The sequence below is a fragment of the Coccinella septempunctata genome, chromosome 6 (genome assembly GCF_907165205.1).
Source record: "Coccinella septempunctata chromosome 6, icCocSept1.1, whole genome shotgun sequence".
Classification (NCBI taxonomy): domain Eukaryota; kingdom Metazoa; phylum Arthropoda; class Insecta; order Coleoptera; family Coccinellidae; genus Coccinella; species Coccinella septempunctata.
Window position 1 is genome coordinate 14,501,462 of NC_058194.1, and position 12,083 is coordinate 14,513,544.

At 36.1% G+C, this 12,083-nt stretch overlaps 3 protein-coding genes and 1 long non-coding RNA gene across 5 annotated transcripts; 2 read left to right on the top strand and 2 right to left on the bottom strand.

Moving 5' to 3' along the window:
- Positions 1–5,755: 5,755 nt before the first annotated feature.
- LOC123315038 (protein YIPF5) lies at positions 5,756–6,827 on the bottom strand. The gene is made up of 2 exons (XM_044900576.1): positions 6,628–6,827; positions 5,756–6,572 (listed from the first exon to the last, which is right to left on the bottom strand). Exons 1-2 carry the CDS (start codon positions 6,737–6,739, stop codon positions 5,929–5,931), a joined length of 756 nt encoding a protein of 251 aa, XP_044756511.1. The 5' UTR covers positions 6,740–6,827; the 3' UTR covers positions 5,756–5,928.
- Positions 6,828–7,204: 377 nt separating this feature from the next.
- On the top strand, positions 7,205–8,413 carry LOC123315723 (tRNA-uridine aminocarboxypropyltransferase 2). 2 transcript variants are annotated; one of them, XM_044901556.1, is made up of 2 exons: positions 7,205–7,390; positions 7,447–8,413. In XM_044901556.1, the coding sequence occupies exons 1-2, from the start codon at positions 7,308–7,310 to the stop codon at positions 8,114–8,116; spliced, it is 753 nt and encodes a 250-aa protein (XP_044757491.1). In that variant the 5' UTR covers positions 7,205–7,307; the 3' UTR covers positions 8,117–8,413. The 2 variants fall into 2 exon arrangements, with proteins under 2 accessions (XP_044757491.1, XP_044757492.1); XM_044901557.1 differs by having other exon boundaries at positions 7,450–8,413.
- An 873-nt stretch (positions 8,414–9,286) lies between these two features.
- On the bottom strand, positions 9,287–10,037 carry LOC123315724. The gene is made up of 2 exons (XR_006537984.1): positions 9,734–10,037; positions 9,287–9,635 (listed from the first exon to the last, which is right to left on the bottom strand). It is a non-coding gene; the product is annotated as an uncharacterized LOC123315724 (long non-coding RNA).
- Positions 10,038–10,803: 766 nt separating this feature from the next.
- LOC123315180 (translation machinery-associated protein 16 homolog) lies at positions 10,804–11,747 on the top strand. Its single transcript, XM_044900777.1, has 5 exons — positions 10,804–10,931; positions 11,007–11,083; positions 11,138–11,275; positions 11,332–11,480; positions 11,531–11,747. The coding sequence occupies exons 1-5, from the start codon at positions 10,929–10,931 to the stop codon at positions 11,659–11,661; spliced, it is 498 nt and encodes a 165-aa protein (XP_044756712.1). The 5' UTR covers positions 10,804–10,928; the 3' UTR covers positions 11,662–11,747.
- The last annotated feature ends 336 nt before the right edge of the window (positions 11,748–12,083 follow it).

Genomic DNA, 12,083 nt, shown 5'->3' on the forward strand with positions numbered 1-12,083 from the left:
TAATTTTTTTTGGATTTGCCAATTTCTACCAACGATTCTCAAATTTTCAGGGGCACCTTAGCATATTTACTTGGCATTTCTTTCTAACTCTAGTACGAATTCAATTTTAGCAACGTTAAGTTGGTATTAAGTGTCTCCTAAATGTTGATGAGACAGAAATCGTACATGAGTAGTAAGAAATGTCACGTAAATATGCTTAGGTGTCCCTTAAAATCTAGAGATTGTTGGTGAGAACGAGCATTAGTATTGCAGGTATGTATATATTATACCGACGTTGTACCGATCAATTGGAACAGCGTATTCGCAGCATTGTCTAGACGTTAAGCCGACGTGGTGCCGATCAATTGTAAAAGCATTCTTCCAATATTTTGTAGAAGCTGAACCGACGTCGTAACGATTTGATGAGCGTATTTGAAGCATAGTCTAGACGCTAAACCGATGTGTTTTTGCACAGTCGAATCGTCACCGGATCTGCGGTGTGCAGACTCTGCAACATGTCGGCTCATATTCCGTCGGCCGGCTGTCGGCCGATGTGACACTATTTGCAGTATACCGACTCTAACATCGCAGCACTAACCCAACGTTGGCCGAGTTAAAAATGTTTGCTGGGTATTCCTCGACCGAATATAATATTGATATCTCCTGTCGATGATTTATAGAAATCATAATATATATACTTACTTACTCTAGAATACTAATCCAGTAGTAAAAAATTGACAGTTGTCGTTGAAGCGAATGAGCGACATTAGTTTATTTCAACTCGAACGTTGCCCAGACTTTCCTACCTTATGTCAGTCTAATTGTTTATTTGGTATAAATGAGAAATAAACATATTTCATTCGGTAAAAAAACTTATTTTTCGATTTATACAGGACTTCTTGTCGGTATTGAACACATGCATGGATGACTAATTATGTTTATATATGCTTTGTTTTAGAAAATCAGTACAATGATGTTGCAGGTTTCAATGAAAATATATCGGGATCTCGGAGGTAACGTGTTATAAGTCCAAATCTAAATTTGTATATTTGGTATAAATGAGAAATAAACATATTTCATTCGGTAAAAGAACTTATTTTTCGATTCATACAGGACTTCTTGTCGGTATTGAACACATGCATGGATGACTAATTATGTTTATATATGCTTTGTTTTAGAAAATCAGTACAATGATGTTGCAGGTTTCAATGAAAATATATCGGGATCTCGGAGGTAACGTGTTATAAGTCCAAATCTAAATTTGTCGATAGGGGTATTATTGAGTATTCATTGATTGTTTGACCAAACCGTGAATTGGCTGAAGATTGGAGTTTTATAGCGAATTCCATGGTAACAACTGGTGCTTACTAAATATTTGGAACTCACAACAAAAATTCCAGAAGATCTTAACTTAATATCACCAATGCAATTCGATATTATCGCAGATTCGATTGGATGAACAGGTACCTATAAGCATTGAGTGCATATTATAAACTCCGTGCAACAATTTTGAAATACACTATCTAGTGCAATACTACTATATACCATCAATGGAATTCGCTATCAGTGGAACTCGATAATTCATTCAAGTTTTGAATTTTTTGTTCGCATTTATTATTTTTAATATGATAGACAAGTACACAAGTACATTTCAGAAAATGTGACTTAAAACTTCTTACCTCCGAGCAGATCATGCAACAGTGAAAAATCAAATGACTGAAAGAAAACGCGTTGTTGCCCGACATACCTTCGTTACATGAATTGTCCCCTCTTCATAAGACAGAATATTCAGAAACTCGGCAACGTTCTACTAGAATTCGTATTAACGACCACTGTCAATTTTTCGCCGCATTTCTTACTACTGGATTAACCTTCTAGAGTAAAAATATATAATATGATTTCTATGCGATTATTGAACTGACGATCTGTAGGCTATGGTGAACAGATTAAGGTACCTGTTTCAGTCTCTTTGATGATCAGAGACCACTTTCGTTATATTAGATATTTTCCTACAGTTCGATTCATTCCTTCGACCGTGCCATCCGACTGTGGGTGAAGGGCCGTTTTCCTCGTATTCTTAATTCCGGGCAATTCGCATTCATTCTGGAACAGAGACTGTTCTCGAAGTTCCGTCCTTGATTGAAATGTAGTTCGAGTGGCATACCAAATCGGCTAAACATATCAGTACATCCGCCTATTGGTTTGGAATGGCATAAAGCATTCAGTGATATAGTGCATCGCCACCAGTATGTATTTATTACCAAGGACGAAACAGCTTTCACCCAGAATCGTGCCTTTTTTCAACGTCACTGAGTACATGTTGGTGTTCCAATATCCTTACAGGGACTTCCTTTCTGCCTCTCACCAAGGTTTTCCTGACTAGTAGTGCTTTCCCGAAGTTTTTCTCACTTGATGGTTGGGTGAGCCTTAGGCTTAGTACACGTTAGACGCCGCGTTGAGCGCGCGTTTGTAGTTTTCACTTACTGACCGTCGCGTTTGCAGCGCGCTTCGAGTTACTAGACTGGGCATTGGAGCGTACAGCGTTAGACGCCGCGTTGAGCGCGCGTACATGTGTAATGCATGTGTACGCTCCAATGCCCAGTCTAGTAACTCGAAGCGCGCTGCAAACGCGACGGTCGGTAAGTGAAAACTACAAACGCGCGCTCAACGCGGCGTCTAACGCCCTTATGTGTACTAAGCCTTAGGGCCTGTTCACATGCAAACGCGCGTTCTGAACCAACGTCGCCAAAACGCAACGCTTGTAGTTTTTCCTTCGACCGTTGCGTTTGCAGCGCGCTTCGAGTTACTAGACTGGGCATTGGAGCGTACACATGTACGCGCTCTCGTGTGTACAAAGCCTTAAGGTGTGATTCGTGATTCCACCGTGTGCCGAGTGCTGAACTGTGCGACACTGTTGCGCACATTGTGCGGAATAAAAGTTCATTGCGGTGGACTCGCCCACATGAAAAAGTAACACACAGCTATGCCGGTGGAAACGGACGCTAAATGTGTTAACAGTTTGTACGTGCTGTAGTACTGCACAAAATGTTCCTGAACAATTGTGCCGCACCTTTATACAACCATCCCGAAGGTCTCGAAGCATTCCTATATACCCATCATCTCCATAGTTGAGTAAGACTCGAACCATGGCATATCCACATCCCAGGAATGGAAATTCCAGACTTCCAATTCTCAAGGCATCGTGCCTCATATCCATCTGTAAGCCGTAAGCCATTATCCTGGATGACGTCCATTTCCAAGATGACTTCCTCTATATATCTGCCACCAGCATATCACATTCGAGAGAGACTTGTTAACTTCCGTTAAAATCTCTTCAAGTCCGTTAAACCTTAATCCGGAGTCCGGACCAACTACAGTCCCTGGCCATATTATTAGACGCATTGATTCGATGCGAAATCTCAATATTGAATTATTAAATTGAATGTATATGTTACATATACTTCATCTGCAAATGGTTTTCATATATAATATATCATATTCAACAAAAAATATTGATTTATTGACGATTAAACATGAAATTCTAATATTTTGCTGGGCCACCCTGTGTAGCTATGAGAGTTTTATACTATCAATGCAGAATTTTTCGGTTTGCTGCATTCGAAGATAATGATTTCATATGTGGATTATCGAAATAACGTCCGAACCTGCAGAATACAAGACGTCCACTGGAAGACATAGTACTTATTCATACTTAAGTACTAATACTACAACATCAAAAATTAATGTCAAATAGAACAATTCAATGAGAGTCGTAGATAAAACTGACATTCTGTGGAAATGAAATTCAAATATTCTGCTTTTTCCTCGGGCAATACCAGTAAATATAAAAAAAATCCTCAGTGCGTCTAATAAACTGGCCAGGGACTGTATATACCATGAAGGTAGAATCTCTCTACCCTCCATATATTTACCAAAGCCCGCCCTGCGCGCGCCGACGTGAAAGGCACGTTGCGACAAGTTGGTTTCGGCACAGCCCTCTTAACTGTCTTAAGCAGAGACAACCTGTCTTGTCTCTGGTCTTAACTTAACACAGTTATTAACAGAGTGTTAAAGCAAAGAGATCCTCTTTGGTTTAAGAGGGCTGTGGTTCCGGTCGGCAAGCGCGGCGCGAGTGTTGCCAGCAAAGATTATAGACTCTACTCTACTCTACTACTCTACTACTACTACTCTACTCTACTCTACTCTACTCTACTCTATAATCTTTGGTTACCAGAGAGAGACAAAAAAACTGCCAAGAAATTGAAGTCATCCTTATCAAAGAGGTTAATCTCTGCCAAAAGACCACTAGCCTAAAATCTATTCAAAATAGGGCATTTCTTTGGGAACAGAGATTTTCCTAAATCTGTTTATTAAATTATAAAACAGTTAAACCGTCAAGCGCTATAGCTGAACGTCTTTTTTCCAAGGACAAAGATATTTTGACACCGAAGCTCGCTTCGCTTTCTGACGAAAAATCCAATATTTTGATCTCCATCAAAACATCGAATACATTGAAGAATACATGGATCTTGCAGAACCAGATACCTGGATTTAATGATTTGAATTACATATTCTGATTATACACGTCTTCTATTTTGTTCCTAAACTGTTAATTTCTAGAACCCTAACCAACAATTCTCGTAAGTAGGTAAATCTTGAATGTAACGAAAGAGCATTTTTGATATGGTACTAACGTCGCTAACGATAACTTGCGCTAAATAGTCCCAAAAGTACCCCTGTAACGTTTAACGAAGATAACAATTTTAGTAACGGAGGAGCGATTAACGAAGTTAATTATTTCATTAACGGTAAAACGGTACCCAGCTATGTACCTACCTAGGCAATATACTGCCAGCTCAGCTAACCACTGGCTCTGAAAGGGTTAATGGAGGAGTTCCCTACATGTTGGCCAACCTAGAAAAAGGTCTAAGAGGTCTACCAACGGGGAATGATTGCTTTCTAACGAAATCTACTTCATTCTTTCCGCAATGATCAAATATATTTATGAAATTCTACCGAGCTTTCTAGAGTTTACTGTTAAAGAGAAAAAAGATTTTCATAACCTCGATTGCTGATTGGTTGAAATTTATGTTGGTATTACTACTTCTTGTGACAATTGACATATTTCATTGGCAAATGTCATTTTTACTGATATATATATTATTAATATTAATATTGTCAATGTGCAGTATAGCTTACAAAATACAAGAAAACAAGAATGCGTTCAAGCAAAGATTGTGCACATAACCAAAACTTTGTCCATAACCTAACAGATTACTTTTTCCTTCTTGACATTTGCCAACGAAACATGTCAATTATCACAAGAAGAAGTAATACCAACATAAATTTCAACCAATCAGCAATCGAGGTTATGAAAATCTTTTTTCTCTTCAACAGTAAACTCTAGAAAGCTCGGTAGAATTTCATGATTATATTTGATCATTGCGGAAAGAATGAAGTATATTTCGTTAGGAAGCAATCATTCCCCGTTGGTGGACCTTTTGCTAGGTTGGCAAACATGTAGGGAACTCCTCCATTATGAATTGAAACTATCAAACCAAGTATACCAATAATAAAATTGGTTACTAGCTGTGTTATTTCAGAACTGTTTTCATGTCCCTCCAACAAAATCTTTCCAACAAGATGGATGTTGATTTATCTCCAACCTTTGCTCAAGATCACTTGATCTCTATAACTATATTCATATTACAGAAGTAAACTCCCTAATGCCAAGTTTTATTTTATTTTCAAATACTATGTAAACATATAGCAAAAATAATTTCTAATATATATTTATTTATTTATAAATATTTTATTATAAAGGAAGTAATTTACCATTCTCATGTTATTAAACAACTTGGTTTATTATAATTAACCAGCCATAGTTGGAATCAATCAATCAGTGGAGAAGATTATTGACTTCTTAAGTTGAAAAATTTGAATATTTCTTCAAAACACAACCATTAAAATATATATTCCTGCTACAAGAGCACAAGGGTAAGCTATGAGAGGTTGCTGCTCTTTATCACCAGATATGGTAATAAATAACCTAGATGCAGATAAGCAGCACCATAAGACTGCAATGATTGATAAAACTATGCCAACTAACCCGCGAAGGGAAAAGAATATTCCAATAGCAGATAAACCAACAATAGGGGAAACACTATAACCTAAAATGCTAAAAACAGTCGTAAAAGTGAACACCCCATCCTCAAGTGTCATTAAGGACAATAATCCATACATCAGTAGTGATGCTAGCACTGTAACCCCATAGACATATCCAAAGTGTGGCTTATTCCCTGATAGAAATAAACATACAGCCAGCACTAAATAAAAAAAAATGGGTCCTGCAAGATCAGCATCTTTAGTCAAATATTCTGCATCATCTGTCAAGCAATGGCTTCGAAAAGGATTGAGAACTACTTTTATTTTCTCTAAAATTCTGTCAGGATATATTTCTAACTCCTCTAATAACGGTGGTTCATCAAATTCATCTGAAACCACTTCTTTAGTATCCATGTAGGGCATATTAGGCATGGGTGTAAAACCAGGGCTGTAAACTTGCTGTCCATAATCTTCCAATGGTTTGAAATCTAGAAAAAGCTATATTCCAGATCGGCTATTATTTGGAATACCAAAGAAGAATACCTAAGTTTTGATTTTGAAATTGACTATATTCTGCTTGATAAAAATTATTAGACTGATATGGTTGCTCATTCTGCTGACCCCAAAATGAATTATCTTGAGTAAATCCAGACATTTCGGTTGTGAATATTTCGTAATAAATAGAAGTCAATCAAATTTTGATTGCTGATCAACGTAAAACGTAACCTCAAAAAGAATGCTCGAAATGAATACGATACGTATCGCCTACAAAATATGGTACATTAGAACTAAAATCACAATCAAAGAGGTGTCACAAGCACTTCACAAGGCCAAGAGTTTGGAAAAGAAGAGATGTAAAAATTCAAATTTGGAAGATTCCTCCAAAGATTAACTCTTCGATTTCTCTTTGGAGTTATAGACTATTAGTTTAATGAATGTTAAGCTGAGTTGAGCGAATTTTCAAGCTTAGAATAAAATTTGTTCAAAAAGTAGCGATAGGAGAAAAAAGAAATGTCACATGTTGGAACCATAGACCTAATTCGCCTGTCAATCCTGTCATGAGCCATGACATGACATGGACCATAGATATACTAACCTAAAGAGTTATTATTTCTATGCATGGACAACATAACAAAGAGTATTTATGGTTACAATTTGCTAATAATCATTAGAGACTGTCTTTGATCATAACAATCTTTAAAATATCGTCAATTTATCTAATCATGTTAGAAGCAGAGGTGCTGTCAGACTTGGCAAACTTACCTGCTGATCCTCCTAAAATGCGCAATGTTTGTGATAAATGCGAGTGAGTAGAAGTAATCTCATGTTTCTTTTATCACGAAATTATCAATTTCGTTCCAGAAGACCTTGTAGCGTATGCTGGTGCAGTGCCTTACCAAACCCTCCACTTTGTCCAAAGCATCGAATTGTCATTCTTCAACATCCTGCTGAAGAAAAACGCTCCTTACGTACTGCCCCAATGTTGAAGTTGGGACTTGAACATGATAGTTGTATAATATTCAGGGGCAAACGTTTTCCAGGGCATAATAAAGATCTAGAACAAATATTACTACAACCAAATACACTTTTATTGTGGCCAAGTCAAGAATCAGTAGATTTAGCAGAAGTGGCAAGTGAAAAGAGTTTCCCTTCTTTAAACTTGGTTCTCTTAGATGGTACCTGGCCTCAAGCAAAGACAATGTATTCAGGGAACCCAATTCTGCAGAAAATAAAACAGACTAAATTATTGGTAAAAGAATGTAGCAATTATATTATACGGACTCAACCTACAGATGGTTGTTTGAGTACATTAGAGACTGCCGCAGAAGCTTTAAGTATTCTAGAAAATAATTGTATTTATAAAGAAAAACTTATAAACCCTTTGAAATCTTTATGTAAGTATCAACTTCAAAATGGTGCAGTATCTCATGAAAGTAAGGAATTCAGGATCAAGAACAATTCTTATCCAAAATTGGTTGGAAAAAGGCTGAACAAAGTTTTGAAAAGTGCAGAGAAATTTCACCCTTCATAGAAAAAATTTTCTCAAAGGAAAGTTGATATATCAGAAAAGTTGGAAATTTTTTACCCATCACACAAATATTTACACACAGAAAGAAGATGAAATATCTTCAGAGAGGTGCTGACAGGGAAGTTTTGAAATTATTTTGAAGCTGTGGCTGGAAGTGAAAGATTTGAATCAAATGAAATATAGGTAACAATGATATGAACTTTAGAGCTTCGTTAAAATTCAATTTTCTGTATTGAATGAGAGAATCGATTTGTATCACCATATAATTAATATTTATTTCAATAAAAAACCTTAAACAATTTTCTCTAGATACTCATGACTTCACCAGATTAAGCCAATATTCTTGCTAATTTATCCCAAGTGGTGCAGAGACAACCAATATAAGGTCTCTGCCATGGTGTATAAACAAAAACTCTTTGGTATAAATTCAAGTCACTGTAGTCCCAAATATTCTTGGCTGATGCCCAAAGATTATAGATAATATTTGGCTCATGCCTAGTGAGCACGATTATGGATCATAGACCTAATAATACATGGACAGGCCTTCACGTGGTTTTCCCGTTCACCGCATCGAGGAATACCCACGAGAGAGAGGGGGGTGGTAGAAAAGAGAGATAACAGCAGTCCCTGGTAGTAAACGTCAAGCTGGTAGCTGGTAGAGAATAAATCAACGTTGCCGCTTCAACCAAGTTATCGAGTAAACTCGGGAATTCTACCAGTCCGCTGATCCTCCGTGTTGCATTTTTGGGTGGTTGTCGGTAGATTTATAGATTTTCTATCAATTTGTAGCAATTTTTGTACTGAAATCAACTTCGAAAATGTTATCAAATCAAATATATTTTTCTCGTAAACTTTCAAGTGCTGATAAAATAATAGTTTCAGAGATTGAGAGTGAAAACCCTGAAAGGTTTATTAAAAAAAAATACTACCTGAAATTTTTTTTCTTCTGATTTTTATTAATGTAGAAAAACTTGAGAGTTGTGTAAAACAACAATATTATATCATTCGCCAGGGCTTGATTTTATATACACTGAATTTACTCGTGATTTGGGAAGATAAAAGGACCCCTGCTTTGGGATCTGGCTACACAGAAAAATTAATCGTTGAAGTGAATTTTTTTAAGCATTTCACCTTCCTTGAGCAAAAACATGTGTGGTATAGAGAAAAGGGCTATAATTTTAAGTATGTTTATTGATACTTTCACAAATAATATAAAATTTCCTGCGGGGGAAATATTTATGATGATTAATCATTCACAATTTTTTTTTCAATTATTTTGATAGGTTCCCCATCAGGTGGTTTAGTTGCTCTTCTCTGGCATTCCTGGCATTAATACTTTACTGCTCCTGTTTCTTTATCGTGTGGCTTTACAGTGTTAGATTTCTGTGACACTGATCAACAGAAGATATTGAGTTTTGAGTTTGCCGATGTCACAAGGCTTACTGAATATCAACATGATTCACATCTCTTCTCTTTCTAATATTAAATCCAGATTGGAGTTTAGTATTTTCTTCGGACATGCCTTGAAATAGAATGTGATGGTAGATATGTAACTACTTCGTTTAGAACAACATTCTTTATAATATTCAATAATATATACTATCTCGAAATTCAAGTCACCTCTACAAATTCTTGCTGTGGCCTTATGAAATATAGGAAGTAGATTAGGTATATTCCTTGTGATTGTCTGTAAATTATGTCTTATATGTACATGAAATAACAAAGAAACTCCCTTATTGGTCTATTATTTCCAAAAATAAATCTCTTTCGCTTTATTACCATGTAGCAGTCGATTCTAAAAACCTAGTTTTCTGCTAAATTGCTTGTGAGGAGAATGAAATATCGATTGAAAACACAGTAGCTGAACAGTAAACAATAAACATATGATTTTGACGTTTTCTACCATATGTCCATCTCTTTCTAACGTACTACTCGCATTGAACTAAAGTTCTTTAGTTCAATGACTACTCGTGACCTCTCTCTCTCAGGGCCTGTCCATATTTTATTAGGTCTATGTTATGGATATAAAATTAATGCAGGCGTTCTTAATTCAATAAGGTTATGCTAAATTTCTGTTCTGCGCTGCTCCAATGCTGACCAGGAGGAATGACTGAATCAATCATAGACAGTTTCTTTGATCGAGTTTTGTTCTTAAAATTTCAAACAACAGGTATTCTAAAAACTACATCGTCCCTTTCACGTCTACTTCCACACTTGACTACACAACAAAAGGCAAGCATTTCCTCCAAAGATTATAGAGTTTGGTTAGGTTAACTCTATAATCTTTGATTTCCTCATTAGCTGCAAAAGTATAAAAATCAAAAACTTTAACACACCTATTCAAACAAATGCTTTGTGCAAAGAGGAACTCTTTGCTTTGTGTGCCCCACGGCAAAATCAGCTAAGCGTTCGTAGCCGTGGGGCACACAAGCTTTTCCCTCCATTGATTCGCATGCTGTTTTGGTCGAGTATCGTGTTTTGTGCATGTTTTTGGAAAAAATGTTCTTCCCTACGATAGATTAGAGTGATTAGACCATGGAGGTAGGAACCTCCATGGATTAGACTATAACTTCCTGAGAAATGCCTCTTTACAGTTATAATAATAAAAAGCTTTGTGTGCCCCACGATAACGAACAATCAGCTGATTTTGACAAATCCTTAGAGTACCCTATTCTTTGATATAACCCAGAGATATAACCACATTATTTATGTTCTGTGGATATAACCTCATTTTCATTAGTGAGTGTTCTGTGAATCTGTGGTTGTGATGAAGAGTGAGGACATTTAAATTTTATCTAATGAATATCAAAATAAAATGGTAATCCAATTTTTTTATTATCAGAGAATTGAAATCTTGGTGAAATAACGATTAATTTTTTAAATTGTATTACAGACGAAAGTGAAAGACATCTCGCAATGCAAACATCCTTGCAGTCGAAAAACCAGAGCACTGCAACGGCAAATTAAAAAGTAAGTTTAAGTTCCTTTTTATCAGTGATATTTTCTTCAGACAGTAAATTTCAGAGCAACTACTAAGGAAAAGAAAAAAATTCATGGTAGTATCAAACAAAATCTAATTGGAGAAAAACTGTTATGGTTTCAAGAGCACCTACAACAAGTTGAATTGTTAACACCTGATCATGCCGAGGAGTTAATACATATGTAATTGATGTTTCTCATGAATTAATGCTCAATTATAGATATTTTACTTCTCACAGGTATTTAGGGCGTTTCAATGAAGAATTAGAACAAATTTCAATAAAGCATTCAATTGGAAATAGGAAGAACAGACAGCATGCTAGTAGAGAAGATATTATAAAGCTAACAATAAAAAGGGAAGAAGAGGAATTCAGAACATGTGGCATTGGTAAGTATTTAGACATACTTATGTTAAAATCCTAACATTATATGTTTCAGAAATACCAGATTTATTGAACCAGGATCAGTTGAATCTTTTAAGAACATGGAATGGGGAACTGCGCTATCTACCAAATTTCAAACTCAAAAGATATTCGCATAATTTTTTTGAAACTAGGAAAACAAAGTGAAATTTAAAAAATATGTCCATATTGTAATTCACATTAGTCCAAACCATAAAAAGCAATTTATAATAAATTTTAAGGTTGGTATGTTGGATCAGTGCTTTTCTGAACTACTATTATAACAATGCTGTCAACTAGTTTATGACAAACGAATGAGATTATATCAATTAAATGAAGAATATATTTGATCAACAACTAATAACCCATGCCTCCCTGGGCTTGAGTGAAGCCATGTCGCCCAATCTTCATATACGTGCTGTTGGAGAGACACTAGACACTACCACAAAATGTTGACAGAGAGAAGTGCCGCTTACTATAGGAATAGTGCGCTGTCCTTAACTCAGTATGGTTACCGCAGGTGAACAGAATATGTTCATCAATTTCATCGGTGCTCTTGCACCAGCAGATAAATGTGTAACTCATCAAAA